General features: G+C 49.7%; 1 protein-coding gene across 2 annotated transcripts; it reads left to right on the top strand.

Moving 5' to 3' along the window:
• The first annotated feature begins 1054 nt into the window (after positions 1 to 1054).
• On the top strand, positions 1055 to 16357 carry FOXRED2 (FAD dependent oxidoreductase domain containing 2). 2 transcript variants are annotated; one of them, XR_009702489.1, is made up of 10 exons: positions 1055 to 1201; positions 1688 to 2236; positions 3959 to 4210; positions 4332 to 4595; positions 4954 to 5120; positions 7722 to 7887; positions 9600 to 9841; positions 11039 to 11209; positions 14034 to 14419; positions 16007 to 16357. XR_009702489.1 is itself a non-coding variant. In XM_061204628.1 (9 exons), the coding sequence occupies exons 2-9, from the start codon at positions 1689 to 1691 to the stop codon at positions 14285 to 14287; spliced, it is 2064 nt and encodes a 687-aa protein (XP_061060611.1). In that variant the 5' UTR covers positions 1055 to 1201; position 1688; the 3' UTR covers positions 14288 to 15506. The 2 variants fall into 2 exon arrangements, 1 of the variants encoding a protein (XP_061060611.1); XM_061204628.1 differs by lacking the exon at positions 16007 to 16357 and having other exon boundaries at positions 14034 to 15506.
• Positions 16358 to 20867: the final 4510 nt, after the last annotated feature.

Raw genomic sequence — 20867 nt, forward strand, 5'->3', positions numbered from 1 at the left:
GCACCATGTGACAAATCAGTCACAGAATGCCTCCCAAACCTGGGTCGAAATTAAGACTGAAAGGGAAGCAATTGTAAAATAAAGAACGTAACCTACTGCCCAGTTCTACAAGAATCAAGTCATTAGCCACTGCAGTTGCTGACCTACAATATACCCTGAAGGAATTCAGGATGAGGATTGGGAGGAGGCGCTTTTTACTCTAAGAAAAGTGGCAGAACCAGCCTTCAGGCAGATATTTGCAAGAGAAAATCTTCTGAACCCAGTTTCTTGCATTTTCCCATAGAGAACTAAAACCATTAACTAAGCTGTTAATTCCTTGTGAACAGCAGCAACCTTCTACCAAGATGTGTGCTTGACTGCACATACCCCTTCATCAAAATCACACATATGCCGGCCTCCCTCCCCTACCGCTTCGTTACAGTCCTCGAGCTTTCTGGAAGAGCTCATAATTTGGAGTATAAATGGGGGTTTTAATGTCACACTCCACTTCTTAACTGTGTGACCTTAAGCAAATCACCCCTAAATTCCATTTGGCCAGTCAGCTATTTACATTATGTTGGAAACAATCCCTGGCCTTCCTGTCCTGGTGGAAGATCCAGTCAGTCCTGTTTCTTAGTAAACAATAGACAGTCATTGTAGCGAACACGAGTTAATTTGTTTATCTGTCCTGGCTTCATCAACCTGGTTTCCGGTCCCAAAGTACTGAGTACCCAACTAGTCTTTGGCTACAGTAATGGAGTGTAACAGCTGGGATTATCTCCAAAAGTCGTCTGCTCCCGTGCCTCCCTTACACGTGGAAAGACACAGCTTTAAAGAGCCCCAAGCCACTTGCCAGACTTGATCTTCAGTCGGGCCACCACCTGCCAGCGCGCGCCGGCCGGCGGAGCAGCACGTGTGCGGCTCTCGCGAGCTATCCGGAGCCCAGGACCCGGCAGCCCAGCGCCGCATGACGCGCGCCGCCACGTGACCCCGCCCCCTGCCATTGGCGGGGCGGGAGGGGCGGGGCCGCCGCGGTGGCGCGGGCAGGCCGAGCGCGGCCTGACTTGGCTGCGGGCTGTCTGCGGAGCGGCTGGGAGGTTCGAGCTCTGTGCCGGGGGTGGACTGGCGGGAGCTGCGGGCGTGGGCACCGCGCACGCGTGGGGAGCGGCTCCCGGATTCAGCGCGCCCGAAGGAGGGTGGCCTCGCGCTGCTCCGCGGGCAGGTGTGCTGGGGCATCCCTGTCACGTGACCGAAGAGACCCGGGTGTGGGAAGGGGGCCTGCAGACCACACCTCCTTCAGGCTGGAGGCCGGAGCGCGGGGGCGTGGCCAAAAAGACGTGACCTTCGAGGGTCTGGCCTTGGGAGGCCCTAGGGGGGTGTTGGGCATCCCTGGAATTCGGGGAAATTGGAGAAAACACCCAGCCTCTTATTACCATGGCAATAAGGAGTCTGGCGCCCTTGGGAACTAAGGTCCTGAGGGAGATGGAGGGGCTCGGGACTCCTGGGGGGACCCCAGATCCGAGCTTGAAACGATGGAGTCGGGGCAAATGAGTTGAGAGGTCCTTGGGTTCTGGTCCTGGCTGCGCCCCAAGTCGCAGTGAGCGCTCCGGCAAGCCCCTGCCTTTCTGGGCCCCCAGTTCCTGGCTCACGTCCGCGGGCCTCGAGGGGCCTTCGTGGTCCGAGGCCTCACCTCTCTGGTCTGCCGTAGGATGGGCCTCTCCGCCGCGGCCCTGCTGTGGGGCCTCCCAGGGCTGCTCCTGACCATCGCCCTGCACCCGGCTCTCTCCCCGTGCCCCGCCCAGGCCTCGGTGCCCGCGCATCGGGACTACTGTGTCCTGGGTGCCGGGCCCGCGGGGCTGCAGATGGCCTACTTCCTGCAGCGGGCCGGCAGGGACTACGCCGTGTTCGAACGCGCCCCGGGACCAGGCAGCTTCTTCACGCGCTACCCCCGGCACCGCAAGCTCATCAGCATCAACAAGCGGTACACAGGCAAGGCCAACGCCGAGTTCAACCTCCGCCATGACTGGAATTCTCTGCTCAGCCACGACCCCCGGCTGCTCTTCAGACACTACTCCAACGCTTACTTCCCCGATGCCGGCGACATGGTGCGCTACCTGGGCGACTTCGCAGACCGGCTGGGGCTCCACGTGCTGTACAACACAACCATTGCTCACGTCACTCTGAACAAGGATCAACGGGCCTGGAATGGCCATTACTTCATCCTGACTGACCAGAAGGGCCAGGCATACCAGTGTAGGTAAGGAACCGGGCTCCAGAGCTCACCTGCTGAAGCCAGTGCCTTCCCTGGAAGAAGGAAACCCATTGGTTGGCCCGTAGGTGTGGGAGAAATGGGAGAAAAGAGGCATTTCTGCCCATCCTTGTTGCTCCCACTGAAATCCAGTGCTAAGAGGTTCAGTTCAGCCATCATTTCCCAAGTGTTTCCTAGAAATGTATGTACATACTTGAACATTCTGACCATTTCTTTCCTCCAGGATTTTTTAGTCTTCAGTATCTTCACATTCACTGAAGGACTCCAGCATTGGGTATTGAGCATTGTCTGAGCTTATGCACCCACAAAACCCTTTTTGTAGAGCATCTCCTAGAACTTGTGTTCCCCAAAATACCTTCTGAGAAATGCTGGCAAGTGTCCAGCAAGTGTTAGACAGGCTCAGTAGGATTTCTGAACTGAATGAGAGGGAGGGCCAACAGGCAGTGCTGCCAGGATTCAGTTTTAGCTCGCTTTGACTTGGGAGAAAGCTTAGCATAGTGTAGAGAACCCAAATTCAGAGTTATATGTTGTACCGTGCTCATTTAATCCTCACAAGGACCCTTTGAAGGAGGTTCACTGATCCCCATTTTACGGATGAAGAACTGAGGCTCAGAGAAGTTAAGTAACTGGTGCTGTGTCACACAGCTAATAAGGGGTGCAGCTGCCACTTGAGCTCACATCTTCCTGACTCTGAAGCCTGTGTTCTTAACGCTGTGCCCGACTGCCTCTCCCTTCCCGGCCGTCAGCCTAGCACCTGGCTCCAGGCAGGTGCTCGATCACGGTTCATTTTCTCATGCCTTTTGCCAGAGGCTCAGCCTTGCTCCTTGCTTGTTACAGCCCAAGGAGAGAAGGGTTGGGCCAATTTGGACCCTCGCATCTTAGGCAGCAGTGCTACGGTGTAGGGGATTCAGATGTGAGCAAGTGGACAGGCCAGAAAGCAAGGGGCCACAGAGGCTGCCCAGGCCCCTTCTCCAGGCCACCCGGTCCTGTTTTCGAAACTACCTTGTGATCAAACCATTCCTCTGCAGGCCGGCAGGGTCCAGCTCCTAGCCTGTCCACCACAGGATTGTAATCCCCACCAGTAGTAGGAGCAAGACTCTGGAATTAGGCTGACCTGTGGTCAGATTCTGGCTCTGCTGTCTAAGGAGCTATGGAGGTCGTGGGCCCACGTGGAGCCTGCATCTCCTCGCCTGTAGAGCAGGCCAAATAACGCCAATGCAGAGCTGCTTTGAGCAGTAAGATGAGGCAGAAAGCACTTAGTACAGGGCCTCGTACAGAATGACCACTCAGCAGATTCTGCATCTGCCAGGCAAGTAAGAAAGGGGAAGCAGAACGTCTAGTTTCATTTTCATGACTAGGGCGGTACTTGGTGAGGCTGCCATGTTCAAAATTAAGTGAATGATTCCATTTCTCATGGCGTCACCCTCTCCAAAGTCAGAAAGTAAAACTAATTCTCACGTTTGGTATAATCCCAGGAAGGTGTAAAGGAAACTGCACCCACAGGATCACTCAGTGAGAGGCCAGGGTAAAGTCTCAGATGCACTGGGACAGGTCAGGAGGTGGGTGAATAAATGAATGACCTGCTTTCTTTTAGGAGCCAGCAGTCTGGGTGAGGCAGGCGAGCCAGGCGGCAGGTCCAAAGAGGGATTTTCACTTCGTGGTCTCATAGCTAAGAGGCTAAGCCATCCTCCCTCTGTCCCCCACCTGCAGCGTCCTTCTCGTGGCCACCGGCTTGTCAGTCCCCAACCAGGTTGACTTCCCTGGCTCCGAATACGTGGATGGTTATGAGTCCGTGTCCGTGGATCCCAAGGACTTCGTGGGTCAGAATGTGCTGATCCTGGGCCGGGGGAACTCGGCCTTTGAGACGGCGGAGAACATCTTGGGTGTCACCAACTTTATCCACATGCTGAGCCGCTCCCGGGTCCGGCTCTCCTGGGCCACCCACTACGTCGGCGACCTCAGGTATGCTGGGCAGGTACTGTGTGTGCTGTGCTGCCAGCCCCTGACCCCCACCCTGGCCCCTGAGGCTCCCTTACCCGGCACAGACTTCTTTCTCTGTCCTGACATTCCCCTTGGGCCCCAGGGCCATCAACAATGGCCTGTTGGACACCTACCAACTGAAGTCCCTGGACGGGCTGCTCGAGTCTGACCTGACAGATCTGGCCGTTGTGAAGGACCACGAGGGCAAGTTCCACGTCACCCTGAAATTCTTCCTGGAGGAAGGCAACCGGAGTGCCGACGCCGTCCCCCTCCCCCAGGACGATAACGACAACTTCGCCTTGCGCGTGGCCTACGACCGGGTCATCCGCTGCCTGGGCTGGAACTTCGACTTCTCCATTTTCAGCAAGTGAGTCCAAACGGAGGGGAGGAGCTGGATCTCTCAGCAAAGCCCTCTGGTCAAGGCCCAGGTGGACAAGGAGACGCCAGAGGGCTTGAGCAGATCCTCCTGTGCCATCAGGTCACACAGGGAACCAGAGCCCAGCCTCCAGTGCGGCTTGAATCCTGGCTCTGTCCCTGACCCACCACCTCTTTAACGTGAACCTCAGTTACTCTGTCTGTTAAATGGACATCATCATACCTGCCTCCTAGGGTCATGGTGTGGTTTAAATTTGAGCAGGAATGTAAGCACTTAGCTCAGTGCCAAGCCTGTAAAAGGTGTTTCATACATAGCAGCGATTTTTATTCACAGCCCTTTCCACTCACAGGTCCCTCCGACTCTCTGCAGGGGGTGAGCTCAGCAAGAAGTACCCCCTGGTCAAAGCCAGCTATGAGTCCAAAGGGAGCCGGGGCCTCTTTGTCCTGGGGACTGCCAGCCACTCCGTGGATTACCGGAAATCTGCTGGGGGCTTCATCCATGGATTCCGATACACAGGTGAGCCTGGCAGAGAGGGCCGCTGTCCCCAGACAGAACCGTCCCCAGGGTTTGTAAAGACACGCCTGATTCCCTTAAAGCAGCCTTAAAGGGATAACTTATCAGCAGTTGATTGTCATAAATTCCCTGTGGGGCAGGCGGCAGTGGGTTTTCGTGGTCTGAGGACACATCTAGAGAAGTACCAGATAAGGTGTAAAAGTAAGTACATCTGGGGGTGGTGTGTTACCCGCGTCACCATGATTGGCAAGGATGCTGAGCTTGGGACTGCTAACCTGGGGAAGCAGCTGGGTGGTCTCAGGGGTGAGGCTTCATAACCTCCCTAAGCCTCTGTTGGCCCTCCCAGCTGTCAGAGTTGTAAATGAGGTGAATTCTTCACCCCATAGAGCTGTTGTAAGGACTAAATAAGGTAATATCTGGAGACCGTGGAGCTGTAAAGTATTACGTACACATAGACTCTTTGGGTACCAACAAATTTCAATAAAAATTGCAACTAGATTATATCAGCTCTCTTTCAAAACTTTCGGTACTAAGGGTACCAATTTTCTGCGCTCTGGGTAGCCCGTTGGATGGGTGCTTTATTGCATGACGAGTGTTACATGGGCCAGTTAATTTGACCATGAAAACACCATAAGGGTCCTTCATCCTGATGTTTCTATATTTAATTTGATGCCTCACTTACCTCAATGCTACTTTTTGCATTTCACTCTCCTTCCAGTTTGACAGGGAAAGATAATCATGCTTTGCTGTTGATTTCCAGACGATATGTTTTATACCCCTTGCATGTGGTCAGGGAAAGAAACCGAGAATGTTAGCTGTCTGTTTACCAAAATATTTGCAAATGGAACACACACACACACACGCACACAGAATGGGAAGAGTCAGTCACTCCAGCTGTGTCCCCAGTAAGAAACCCTCCTCACGTTCCCGTGCATGTCACCCTTCCTGCACCTGCTGTCCTGACAGGTACTGCCCCATCTGTCTTGCTTCCCTCTGTCCCCTCATCTTTCCCCAGCTCACATTCTTAATTCTCCCAACAGCCCCATAAGAGACATCTTGTTATTTCAATTCCATTTTTCATAGAAGGAAACTGGAGCACAGAGAAGTTAAGTCACTTACCCAAAGTCACCCAGCCAGCGGATGGCAGAGGTGGCATTTGAATCCACACCTGTCTGACTTTGAGGCTCCCAGCTGACCACTAAGCTTCAGGCAAGTGGGAAACAATCCTGGATGGACAGGCCACCAAGAGCTGTGGTCACTCCTACTAGCTGGGGGCCCCACTAGAGGGAGGGGCAGTGTGGCTGTACACAGTACATCCTGCCCAACCTTGCTCATCATTCAGCTGAAAAACAGGTCCCCAAGGGAGACAAGTAGAAAACAGCAAGGCAGAGATGGTAACCTCAGAAAGTAGGGCCTGCTGGGAACCCTGCCCCTCCCCCTTCTGTCTCTCTCCGGTCCATCCCAGCCTCACTTGCCTGACTTGGGACCTCTTGGTCTCCCCTGACTGGTCTTCCTGCCATTGGTCCCTCTGGCTTCCCATCCAGCCACTCCGGTACCCACCAGAACACTGTTCTTTAAACAGAGAAACCTCCAGGGGCTCTCCAGCCAGGTCCTCGGCATGGCATCCAGAGTTTCGTGCAGCCGGCACCAGCTCGCCTGCCCAGCCTGGCCCTCGCCTCCTTTTCAGAATGTGCCAGTTTCTCAAGGTTTTATGTCTTTGCACCCATGCTTCTTTTGTCAGGCCCCCTTCCCACACTTCCCTAGCTGTGTAATTCCTCATCCTTTCACAAAACGCAGCATAACCTTGTTTCATCCAGAGAACCAGATGTCTGTCTGTCTGTCTCGTGAGGCTGAACATCCTTTCCTGTGACCGTTGGTCGACCCAGTCTCCCAGCGTGTGAACTGTCTGTGTGTGTCCTCGCTGTTACCGGATTTGGGTGTTGTGTTGATTCATTTCGAGGAGCAGGCACCTGTGTGTGGTGCCCCAGTGTCACAGCTGTGTAAGGGCAGCCCCAGGTACACAGAAAATGTCCCCCTGTTGTTTGAGATAGCTGTTGCTTTTCTATCCTTCCAGAGATATACAGAGCGTCTCAAAGTAGAACTTAGTAACAGATGTGGCTTTCGGCTGTGAAGGAGAGGGAGCAGTCAAAGGTTTTCCATTTGGGAGTCTCTGATAGACATGGGGACTGTGGGGAGGGGAGAGGTTGCAGAGGAAGGCTCTGGGTCTGGTTTGGATGCATCACATATGAGGTGACAGTGGCAGGACTTCCATATGCAGATGGCCTAAAGCAGAAGCGGGCAGTCTCGGGCCTGGGGACCAAATCCAGCCGTGTCCGTTCATTTCGCGGTCCTCTATGGCTGCTTTCCCACCAGAGGCAGAATTGAGTCAAGTGAGAGAGACCGTCTGGGCTGCAAAGCCAGAAACACTTCCCATCCAGCCCTTTTCAGAACACACGTGCGGACCCTGCTCTAAAGGCATCTTCTTGGAGCCGCGCATACAAGCGTGTCCTGAGTGTAGAGCTGGTGGGGCTCTGCGTCCCCCCGCTGGAGGTGAAAGATAACATCTTAAGGGCAGCATGGCATTCCTCCCTCTGGCCATTTCAGTGCGTGCCGTCCACCGGCTGCTGGAGCAGCGTCATCACGGCGTCACCTGGCCCTCCACCCGGCACCCCATCACGCAGCTGGCCAGTGCCATCATCCGGCGCGTCAACGAGGCTTCTGGGCTCTACCAGATGTTCAGTGTGCTGGCCGACGTGGTCCTGTTGAAGGAGTGAGTAGTCCAGCCCTCGCCTTCCCACTGCCCCTCCCCCTCCCACCCCATCTTGCTCTTCTCTTCCTGTTGCATGTGTGGAAGAGCCCAGTGGTTCTTTGCTAAGATGAAGATGGCTGGTGGGGTGGGCAGGGAGGGTGGGGATCAGTCTGTTCTGGGGAAATCAGTGAAATCAACACCACAAGCTCTACTGACAGACAGACAGACAGACGTGGGTGTGCTGCAGCTTTGCCACTTTCCACCGGTGTGATCTGGGGCAAGTTAGTTAGCCTCTCTGAGCCTTTCTGTCATCTGCAAAATAGAGCTAATAATACCTACCTTGCAGGACTGTAGGAAGGAGTAAAGGTAACTGGTAGAAAAGCATCTGGTACCAAACAGATGAGCAGTGAACTGCAGTGATGACGGATCACCACCTGCGTGGGTTTAAGAGCTCCTTGGGCCAGACCATGTCGGCTCCTTATCAATCAAGTGATAAGCAGCAGATCACAGAGGATGCTCCCTGAGAAGGAAACCATGCAGAGCAGGGAAGGGAGAAGAGCTGGGGATGGTGAGCGGTGGGGCTGGTTCTGAAAGGACACAGGGCAGGTGCAACGCCTCAGAGGGAACAGCCTGGCCCAAAGCCAGTGAGTGCAGCAGTACATCAAGTTCAGGGACATGCAGGAAACTCAGCGGTGCTCAGAGCAAAACCCCCATCATCCTTGACTCCTCTCTCTTTCATACCCATTGACCGCATTCACAGCATCCGTAGGTCCCATCAGGTCTACCTTCAAACTGTCTAGAATCTGCCTCTCACTAGCCCCCCCACTGCCACCTTGGTCTGGACCATGAGCATCTCTCACCTGCACTGATACAGCAGCCTCTCACCTTTGACCCCATGGTCTGCTCTCAACATGGTGGCCAGAGTGATTCTTTTTTTTTTTTTTTTTGGCTGCTGGTGCGTGCGGGCTTTTTCTAGTTGCGGCGAGTTGGGGCTACTCTTCGTTGCGGAGCACGGGCTCTCGGCGTGCAGGCTTCAGTACTTGTGGCACACAGGCTCAGCAGTTGTGGCTCGTGGGCTCTAGAGCGCAGGCTCAGTACTTGTGGTGCACGGACTTGGTTGCTCCACGGCATGTGGAGTCTTCCCGGACCAAGGATCAAACCCATGTCCCCTGCATTGGCAGGTGGATCCTTAACCACTGTGCCACCAGGGAAGACCCAGAGTGATTCTTTTAAAACTTGAATCACTCGAATTCAGCTCTGTTCAATATCCTCCCAAGGCCCGCAGCTTCCCTTCCCAGCCCGGATGACACCCGACATTCCCATCGTGGCACACACGGCCCTCCTTGACCTGCCCCCGCCGACTTCCCCTCCCCTCCCCCTCGGCTCCACTCCAGCCACACTGGCCTTCTTCCTGTCCTTTGAACATGCCAAGGTGTTCACTCCCTCCTAGGGCTTCTCCATCACTGGTCTCTCAGCCTGGCTCACCCTCTCCCCAGATCCCCACTCAGGTTACTCAGCGTCTTCTGTCTTCTCTCCCCCGTGTAAGTCAGGGCTCAGCTGTAACAGTAATATTCAGGTGAGACGCGCAGGCCTGATGAGCGTCTGTACGCCGTTTGACGGGCGCTTCTAGGCAGGAGAGGGAGGCGCACGCACACACCCCACACACGCACACGCCTGTCACCTCTGCCGCAGCACTGAGGGTCTTACCCCCGCCGTGTTGCCCCTGTCCCCAGGAATGCCACTGCTTTTGAGTACCTGGAGGAGTTCCCCATGCAGATGCTGGCCCAGCTGGAGACAATCACAGGAAGAAGGGCCAGGCACGGGCTCTTCGTCATCAATATGGAGTACGGCCGGAATTTCTCTGGGCCCGACAAGGACGTCTTCTTTTATGACCGCTCTGTGGGGCACACGGAAGACGCCTGGCTGTCTAACTTCCTCCATCCTGTCATCTACTACTACAGGCACCTCCCCACCGGTGAGCTGGGTCTCTGCTCTCCCCCGAGCGAGGACACTTCTCGGACCCCAGCGCCATTAAGCTGTCATGCAGCACCCTCAGCTGACAGAAGGGGGGCCGCTAGGGTCTCTGCCTAGAGCCTAAATGGGGCAGATGGTCCAAGAACGATAAATGCTATTCCCAGATTCTGGCCCACACATCGACCTGGGCAGGCCACGTGTGGAGCGGCGTGATCACCTCCAGGCACCACGTCGTCAGAGGGGCACTGTTGTTGCTGTCTCCAAAGGAGGCTGACCGTGGAGTGGGGAGCGGGGATCTGGGGACTGACTCTTAGAAGGAACAGGAAAGGGAAGGGGAACTGGTTAGCACAGGAGGGGAGCAGGAGAGCTGGGCAGTGTCCCAGGGCCGTCCTTTCCTCGCTGTGTGACCTTGGACCATTACTTCACCCCGCTGAGCCTCAGCTTGCTCGGGTGTGAAATGGGGGTGGCCATGGCACCCTCCTTGTAGGCTGAGGGTTAATGAGATGATACAGCACATCCCGATACAGCATGGTGCCCGGCACGGAGTAGCTACCGAATGATGACCAACCTGGAGAACACGACTCCTGCTTAAACTTGAAGGGATGTCCCCTGGAAGAGGATGATCTAAAAATAGAGACCGTTCCAAAGGGCGGAGGTAGTGTCAACAGGTAGAAGTGACAGGAGCGCAGGTTTACGTTCACGCTAAGGAGCAGCTCATCGTGGAAGCTGCCGAGGGTGGGATGGGCCACCTCCCAGAGTTTCCCGATGCAGGGGTGGTCATGGCTTGGTGCCCTGTGGCAGGGACACACAGAAGGGCACCCACCAGGCAGGAAACTGGACTAGAGGGGCCCTAAGACCCCTTGGAGGCAGGACCCCGAGTCTCCTCAAAGAAAGGCCAGTTTCAAAGCAGCCACAATAGACCTCGGTCCACGTAGGTCTTAGAAGCAAACCAAGTTCAAGTGACTGGTCTTAGTTGTGCCCGCTGACAGTGCAGGGGATGAGTCTAGTCTCGTCCCTCTCCCTCACGTCCCCCTTCCAGACATTCGGAAGGACAGCTGAACGGGCTGACCGTGGCCCATGCAGAGGTGCATCAGGAAGGCTGAGCGCGAGGGGCTGGGCGGCAGGCACCTGGGATGTGGCCCTGGGAATGGAAGCCCCGCGCTCGGCTCTGACATGGCGCCCTTCCTCCTCCCCACAGAGCAGGAGGTGAGGTTCCGCCCCGCAGGCTGGCCTCTGCCGCGGCCCACGGCCATCCACCACATCGTGGAAGATTTCCTGACAGACTGGACGGCCCCGGTGGGGCACATTCTGCCCCTGAGGCGCTTCCTGGAGAACTGCTTGGACACCGATCTCCGGAGCTTCTATGCAGGTAACTTAAGTTTCCCGAAGGACAAAGGGGCTGAGCTGGAGGGTGAAGAAGACCGGGTAGATCTGTGCCCTGTGGAACTTTAGGATGCGCGTCTAGAAACCCAGACCCAAGACTTCCATCTCCTACAACGGGAGGACTCGGTATTCACAGAAACCCCCTCCCAGTACAGCACACCTGCAAACGCTGAATAAAATGTCTTTTTTAAAAAACTGGCAGGAAAATAAGGGCACTCCCCAGAGGCCAAACACCAAGAAAAGCACAAACCCACCGCTGGATGAGAGATACCTGCTGATTGTCAGTGGCCTAGAGCCCGGGTAACTGACCAGCACTTGGAGCTGGGAAGACGAGGCTGGAGCAGGGTAGGATGTCTGTACAGAGACCTTTAAATAGAGCTGGGATCTCAGTGGGTAAAGTAGAAGGCAGAAAGCACTCCCAAGAGAGATAGAGGAGACGCACGCTTTTTGGCTCTGGGTAGAGTGGGGGGGGGAATCTCCCCTGAGAATTTCCATCCACTAGGCCTCACTCATATGAGTTTGGGGCCAAAGTTCATACTATCGTTGTGGTGCAGAAATCACAGAAGTCGATGTGAGTCTTCTGTGAGGACACATACCTTAAAACTAGGCCTCAAAGAATTCCCCCAGATAAAGTTCCCAGGAACATGAACTCCCAAGCAGAAATCACTTAACACGTAAGGATACAAACTACCATGAGGGAGTGTCAGCAGAAGCGACACACTGTAGGATGACACCTACAAAGCCTGTGGGAAATGGAATGGTCAGAGAGAGGATGTAGAGTATGTCCAAAATCTGTAAGTAAATAAAAGAGAGATTACTGAAAATAGAATGAAAGGGTAGGACTACCAAAATTGGGCAGATTTGAGAAAGGTCCAAATAGAACTTCTGGAAATGAAAATATAAATTTGTAATTAGAAACTCAAATGTCAAGGTTAGTAGCACATTAGACAGAGATGAAGGGAAAATTGGTGAACTGGATGGAAGATAGCTCTGACAGTCAAACCCAAAGAGGGACTTGGGGAGAGAAGTCTCACGATCCAGAGAGAGAGCTGACGAAAACAAGCCAAATTTTTGTCTTTTTTTTTTTTTAACCCCCTGAATTACCAGGATACCCACTCCTTTTTTCTGTCCAGCAAACATCTGTTGAACAGTGATTGTATATCACGCACTATTCATATCAAACCAGGTTAGAGACGGTCAGTCCTTGGCCTACGGGTCAGAGAGCAAGTGTCCTTCTTTCATCCCTCAGTCTACCTTGAAATAAAAATGTATATATTAAGGGAGATGGCTTAAAACAATACTTTAATAGTCTAAATGTGTGTAGATGCTCAAACAGGGGTAATTCATAGAGCAGAGCTAAACAGCTTTGAAGTACTAGCATTCTGCAGACATAAACTCTGACCATACACTTACACATGAAATTACCCACTGTAGGTCTAGAGACCTCAGCTGCAAAACGTCTGTCTGTTTCTCGAGGTTTCAGGAGTACACAGAGATGCCAGTGCCTGTTAGGGAGTGTATTCCTACCCTGAACCACGGCAATTTCCTGCCGACCCATCGTCACAGGCCCTGCAGCCTCCTGGCTCCTACTCCCTAGATATACTCAACAGTACAAGCCAGTAAGTGTCACTGCTTTGAACTTGAAGGAATCCTCCCCACAAAGGGCCAGCTGGCAGAGGGTGGGCTTTCCCTCCACCCGGTTAGTGGGTGTGCAGCTGCTAGTTCTGGACCCAGATCTGCTGGGCTTCTCCACGCCCTGGCCCCTGCAGAAGGGGTGACGTATGTCATAGGAGGTGCTTGCCAAAAGGCCGCCTCACTGCCCCTCTCCGTCCTCTCCCACATCTGCTATCTTCCCTGCTCAGAGAGGATGGTCATGGACCATTCTGGCAGGGGCCCTCTGTACTATAAGTCAGAGGTAAGGTAGGAAATAGTTTTCCTGTGGCACCTCACAGCCTGATCACTCGTGTGAGCCTTACAGCATCCTTTGGTAATGTGCCCATTCACTGAGGCAAGAGACTCAAGATGGTTTTCTGACACTCACTCCATCTTCCCATCCTGTCTCTAAATCCCTTAGAAGATTAAGCCCACCTCTGTTTCATCCTTTCTATTTTTTAAGTCAAAGTTATATAAGTACTTGGCTAAAAGGCTTGTTTACCCACTTCCATTCCCATTCCCCAGAAGGAATGACTTCGAGCTCCTCTGGTCGTCTCTTAATATTTCTAAATAACACGTATCCACAGCTCTTTCTTCATTGATCAGATTTGACCTACACACCAACTTTCTGCTGTGGCACAGACGAGGGTTTAGCAGTTTTATCTTTATGTCCCCCACAGTGCTTAGAATCGTGCTTTACACACAGTATTTGCAGCTCAGACATTGTTGAGGGAATAAATCTTTGCAGGGAACTCTGAGCTCAAAATGGAACTGACCACCAAGTTCCCAGCCCGCCCCCGGGGTGGCTCCTGGAAGAGAAGGCTGAGGGGCTGCTCCCGGGTGGCTGAGCTCCTACCCCGCTGGCGCCACGCACAGCAGCATGCGGGCCTCCCACCTCTGGGAGCTGAGCCGTCTCTTTGGTTTGCTTTCCTCTGGAGCCTTGTTTTTCCAAAATGTTGAGGCAGCCTCCCAGTCTTGGAACCTCAGGGAGGGATGAGATCCACGGCTACCCAGGTCAGACGTGAGATACCCAGAAAAGTCAGCTCCCAGGCTCAGGGGATGGAGGGAACCAGGTGAGGCCCCTGGGGCATTGGCACCCCCTCCCCTTGCACCTCTCCCCACACCTCTCGGCCCGATCTCCTTTTGCTTTTGTGCAGAGTCCTGTTTCCTGTTCGCCCTAACACGCCAGAAGCTGCCACCCTTTTGCCAGGAGGGGTACCTGAGAACACAGGGGCTCGTGGGAACCGAGAGCCTCCGCCAGCGCGGTGTGGAGAGTGGGCTCCTGTGGGACTATGCCACTGTGGGCCGGGGGGACAGCAGCCAGCAACCTGGCGACCACGGGCCAGGACAGCACCCTCTGGCTCCAGGGCCTCCGGTCTCGCCCTTCGAAAGCAACAAAGAGGAGCTCTGATGGCCAGGCTTCTCCCGCCCAGGCCCACGGTCAGCCCTGCTCTTTCCCCACGGTTCAGTGCTCCCACCGACGTGATTGCCAGAGACACCTCAGATCATCGCAGTGACCACACCAAAGCCACACGGAGGGCACGTAAGGGCTGAAGGGCGGCCACTCGGTGGTCTCCCCTCCTGTTCGGTTCAGGGGTGCCTGGGAAGTGGGGTCCAGGGAAAGCATCTTCTGCCAGATGGAAGGGAGCTGCCTCCCACACCAGACTTGTCTGCAAATGAGCTGTCACGGAGCACCAGGCTGGCCTCAGTTCCGTCCCCATCAAGTGCCCAGTGGTTCCTTTTCCTTCCAGTTGTCGACTTAAAAAATATTCACAACCTAAAAGTTGAGAGTTATGTTTTATTCAGTGGGAATTTTTAAGACTTCAAACCCAGGAGGCAGCATCTCAAATAACCTTGAAAGAACTGCTCCGAGGAGGTGAGGGGGGAGCCAGGTTATATAGAAGTTTTGCAACAAAGGGCAGGTGGTCTGAACATCAAAAGATTATTGTTAATTAAAGAAAATCAGATATCCGAAGTTCAGGAATTTAGCACTTTTCTATGTATGGGAAGATGCAAGAGTCTGGGCTCACTGAAATCTTTCCTTTGATATGCACCTCACCTGTCTGGGGCCAGTATCCTATGTTTTCACATCCTGAGTTTCCTCAGGGCTCACCGTAGGCAGTGGCTGCAGTCTGATGGCTGCTGGATGGCAGGTATTCTTTCCTTCCTGAGTTCCCTCAGGGCTCACCAGCTCACATCAGTGGTGGCTGCAATCGCTGATGTGTGTGACATCCTTTGTTTACTGATATAGCGGGAAATACTCCATTTCTCAGATCCTCCTCTTGGTTGGAAATTTGACCAATATTTGGGAGATATTTCATGACCAAATTTTGTCCCACGGCACTGGGAGGCCCATCCCAGATCAGGTGAAAATTTTTGTTGATGTGTCACTCCAGGTGCTAGTTTCCAGATTAGGCCCTGTTGATAATTAAAGATTCTCTGGATTGTCTGTCTTACTAGTCTACTATGATCCAGGAAATGTTTTCCCTTGTTGCTCCTTCCTGTACCTAGAATCACACTATTACAATTATTCTATAAGAGTCATAAATATTCCATAAGAGTCATTACAATTATTCTATAAGAGTCATATTACAATTATTCTATAAGAGTCATAAAAGTCATCTGTTTCCTCAAGATGTTTAGCCATCACCAATTTTGTTGGAGGCCTGGTTACACACTGGGTACTGTAAGAGACAACAATCTTATGAAATAGACAGGATATAAGTAATGCAGCTAGTAATATTGACAAAGTCATAGTGCAGCAGGGAGACACGAAGTATAAACAATTTGGAAACAACAAATTAAAACAATTATTAGTATAACTAGTTGTAATCCAGTTGCAATAAACCATCAAGTCCACAGGAGGGCCAGCTGGAGAGGCCAAATTTTGGCAGGAACAGGTAGAAAAAGATAAATGTTTCATCTTTGTTTACAAAGGTATACCTTATCAACTTGTTGTACATCATAGCATAAGAGAAAAGGTTTTTCTGAAAAACGAAGATTAAAGCTAGTATATTTCCCAAAGTCATAAAGTTATAAATCATATTCATCAATTCCTTCAGTCCCATGTAATTGATTCCTGTTGATCTGGATGAAGTAATCAGGTTTTGAGTTTTGTCATTTGTTACAGAGTTCAGCGGTATTATCTAAAGGCAATCAGAAACATATTTGGGGACGTCCCTCCCTGTTGGCGCAGTGGTTAAGAATATGCCTGCCAATGCCGGGGACGTGGGTTTGAGCCCTGGTCCAGGAAGATCCCACATGCTGCGGAGCAGCTAAGCCCGTGCGCCACAACTACTGAGCCTGCGCTCTAGAGCCCGTGCGCCACAACTACTGAGCCTACGTGCCGCCAACTACTGAAGCCTGGGCACCTAGAGCCCATGCTCTGCAGCAAGAGAAGCCACCGCAATGAGAAGCCCGCGCACCGCAACAAAGAGTAGCCCCTGCTCGCCGCAACTAGAGAAAGCCCGCGTGCAGCAACGAAGACCCAATGCAGCCAAAAATAAATTAATTTAAAAAAAACAAGAAACTTGTATTTGTTTTTTATGAGTCTTCTTAAAAATCTTCATTTTGTAAAAGCATCAGGAGAAAACTTAAAATAGCATGGTTAAAGATTTGAGTACAATGCAGCTGGCAGGAAACTTGGATATTTCTGTGACATAACATTTTAGGATAATAACTAGAATTATGACATAACATTGTATCAGGGCATATCAGATGTTAGGGATTCCATATAAATTTTGGAATATCTATATTAATGACATTTATCCATACACTGTAACCTACGGTTCATCTCCAATCACTTGACAATGTCTCTGAAGTATTTAAACATACCAGATAAACTTAAATATTCATCTCTGAGATGTTTCAGGATGTTCCTTCAAAGCATCCCAGAGTCAGCTGGAGGCTAAAAGAGCTTTAGTTGGATTTTAGTATTTGGGAAGTTTGTTAAAAATATCAATGTTTTAAAACACAACAGGATCATAGGTCACTGTGAATCAGTACTTACTCATTTAACCAAAGTCACAAAAAGATTAAAAAAAACAAATACAGATCACTTAAGGGCACAGAAACTTACACAATCTGTTATCAAAAAGGAGCACGCTAAGAGAGAAATCAAATTCCAGTCTTGTATTAGCTTACTTAACAAAATCCATTTACTTAGTTAACTTCAATCTAAATTTAGTTAATCCTGACCACGCATAAACTTTCTCAGGGTTTCTTTCCACAATGTTTTATCACTTCCTGTATCCATATCATCCTGTCCCTTATTTTTCCATCTAAATAAAACCAACTGGCTCTGAGATATACTTACTTTTTCCCCAATAAAACGTAATCCCATTCCTCATACCTTCTTTAGTGAAAACACATTCTACTTTCCTACTGTACACTTAAATGTTTCCGTATTATTCCTATTAGCTTTAATTATATGTCTAAATTAGAATTCTCAACTCTTAAAAACCTTAATTTCTAGTGAAAACTAAAAAGTAAGCAATTCTGAACTGTCTTTTATGTTAGCATTCTGTAGATTGGTGAACATGAATACCAGTGATAATTTCTAAAAACATTCGTTTTCTTATAGAGAACATCTCAGGGTGGCACCATTTTTACTAATAGTCCTAAATGCCTTTACTTTCCCTGTTTAGTAATTGATGTCTCAGTATCTTTTTTTTTTTTTTTTTTTTTTGGAAATTAGCTATTCAAAAAACTTCCATCACTTAAATTAGCACAATTCTAGAACTTTAAGTTACCAAATATCTGGAAAGATCATCTTAAGTAGACATTTCTAAAATATAATTATTTTTAAAGAGTTTACCCAAAAGCTCTCATTTACATTTAAAGTCTCATCACATCCAGTTATTTTTCTTGTAACAGATATAATAATGTCTTATTTGACTTCTATTAAACCTAGGTACAATACAGTATTATACTTAATGTTGGTGACACTAAAGCAGCGGTCCCCAACTTTTTTGGCACCAGGGACCAGTTTCGTGGAAGACAATTTTTCCACCAACTGGGGGTGGGGGGGAATGAGAGCAAAGCGGAGCAGCAGATGAAGCTTCGCTCGTTCGCCCACCACTCACCTCCTGCTGTGTGCCACTCACCTCCTGGTGTGTGCCCCGGTACCTAACACGCCGCGGACTGGTACTGGTCTGTGGCCCGGGGCGTTGGGGACCCCTGCTCTAAAGACATGTCTATATTGATTACATCAACAAACAAACTTTAATAGCAGGTATCAACTTAATATTGAATATTTCCTAGTTCACGTGAACCTGAGAGTCATTTTGGCTGCTTTCTCTATTTGTAAGTGCTTTCTTTTAAATTAGAGCTCTTTATAAATTCAATTTTGATAATACTTTCCAGAGGTAGGTATCTCATATGTATAATGTGTACACAGACATATAGACAGGCAAAACGAGATTTCATGGCTTTACTTAAAAACTTAGTTATGAATCAGGTATTACAATATAAACTTACTAGTTTACAAAGAACAGTTGGAATACATTAAAGTTGCTTACTTAGATGACCAAGGCTTTACTATTTGTAAAGTTTGGCTGAGGGAGCATTCCCAGCGGTTTGAATTTTTAAATTGCCACTTTGTCATTTTTTTCTTCCTTGGTTTCAGGTCTTGCCATGAGGCAGGAGATAGATGGGCTCCAGGTTAGACATTTACAACTGGCCTCCTGTTTACATTTCATAGGGCAGGAAAAGTGGGCTTCAGGCCGGACGCTTAAAACTAGCCTCCTGTTTGCATTTCCTGAGACAGGAGATAGGTGGGTTCCAGGTTAGGCATTTACGATCAGCCTCCTGTTTGCCCTCCGAAATGGAAGTAACAACAGAAACAGGGTTAAATAGCCAGGCTTTGTCTCTTGTGGACGCCTCAAGACAACAGTCATGGCAGGAACAAAGAGGGGCAAAACCTTGTCTGAGTAAAGGATCAAGAGATCAGGTATCCCGTCCCCCCGGCCCCCGCCCCCGCCCCCGCCCGAGGCAAGGGAGACATTACACATGCGCAGAAAGGCTCCTTCGGGGTCAAAAGTCAGGGGACAATGCCATGCCATAATGAGCCTTGCTTCTCCCAGACGCCTTTGCCGGGAGATCCATCTTGGCTGAGAGGTGCGTTTGCACCTGGGGGGAGGGTCCTGAAACAAATTAGCCAGGGGGGTGAAAAACAAGACGATTGGCCAGAAGGAAGACAAACACCCGGAAGAACTCCCTACATAAATGACTTTACCGCCTCTTTACTGCACTCCTCCTCCTTAGGGGGGACGCCCACACCTCTCTGGGTGTGCAGCTCTGCCTTGCTTCTATCTTAACTAAACTGTTTCTCTGTGTGCTCTCCCACTTGTGCTATGTCTCTAATAATAAACTTTGTACCTGTTTTTACAGTTTTTGCCTCCGTGAGAAATACATTTTTCACTGGAGGCAAGAGCCAGGGAAAAATAGCTTCTAGCCTCTAGCCCTTGCTGGTCTGGTGGCTAGAATTAGTGGTTTTCATCCAGGCTCTGCAGGATCAATTTCTGGGCAGGGAATTAAGATCTCGCTTCACGCCACTGCCTCTGGGAGATCAGCCAGATTGAGCTAATTAGGCTCAGTCATCCTTGTAGCCTATATTTACATTTCTGGTTTGTAGTGATTCGCAAGCGAAAGACCTGTTCCCCAAAGAACAAGGTCTGTCAGCTAAACTATACTAAAAGATTTTATCAGTGACAAGATTTCTAACTAAACATTTATTTTACGAGTTCTGTGTTCTAGAACTTGAGTTTATAAATTAAACTCAAGCATGATAGAATAAAGCATGATAAATTCATGCTTTCAAAGGTTTGTATAAGGCATTCAGCAAAGACCTTCATTTTGAGTTTACAAGTTAAACCCAGAGCAAAATCACTATATTTTTATTAGCCCTTGAATGTTAGTTCCCAGCTTTTACTTATTTGTATGACTCAGGTAACCCTACTGGTTTCCTTTAGTATGTTTAATATTTCCTGAGGGGCAATCTATATGCCTTGTCTTATAATACCATGCAGGGGAAGTGTCAGTATTTCCTACTGAAACATGTCTATCATGTAATATAATTAAAAGAGATGTAACCATCTCATAGAAAGCATTTAAATATACCAATTTTATACACTTTCATCTCAATTCTGTCAACTTTTATACCTTTAACTTTAGCTTTCATTAGGAGCCAATCAACAAGCTTTGATCTTATAGGAGGAGGTCTAGAAGTTTTTCTTTTTATTTCCTGTCCATTTTATCTATTTTTATATAAAAGGCTCTGGGATTTGCAGAGGGGGGTTGAGCCAAGAACGCAGGCCCTTTGGCCTAACTGTTGCCCCAAATAATTGCTGGTGAGGTATCTCAGTGTAAATTTTTTTTTTCTAGCCCCTTAAATGTATACTTAAAACTAGGGTAAATAGAATGGACTTGTTTGGCTTTTACTACTCGGGGCAGTAGAGGGTCCCTTTTGGCCCATTTAACCTTAGGTAGTGTAGTAATATCAAAATCTTGTGTTTTGATCACATAAATCTCCATTTTATTTATCCCATTTTAAATAACCATCCAAAGATTTCTTTATTCATTTGAGATAATTCCTTTTAAAATTTCTACCTTGTTGGAAATAGTATCTAGACTTTCCTTAAAGGATTTTTCCTGTTAACATTAATTATTCTAATGCTTCTATTACCATCTGTAAGACCCATTGAGGGAAAGCAAAGACCACAAATGAAGCTTCCCAAACCAGTTTTTCTTACTTGTTTTAAACTAAAGACATTCATAGGTTAATCATTAGATATAACTTTTTTTTACCTTTAATTTGATTTTTTATAGGTACCAATAAAACAGCTGTTTATAATGAGAGCACCCTAGATTCGCCAATTTGTTAGTTTCTCCAATTTAAAAGGATCCATCATTTGGCCATTAATAAAATACATTAATATTGATTCAAACCAATAAGACACAAGAGGCTTCCACATAACAGTGGAGGAAGATGT

Source organism: Eubalaena glacialis, chromosome 11 (genome assembly GCF_028564815.1).
Source record: "Eubalaena glacialis isolate mEubGla1 chromosome 11, mEubGla1.1.hap2.+ XY, whole genome shotgun sequence".
NCBI classification, from domain to species: Eukaryota; Metazoa; Chordata; class Mammalia; order Artiodactyla; family Balaenidae; genus Eubalaena; species Eubalaena glacialis.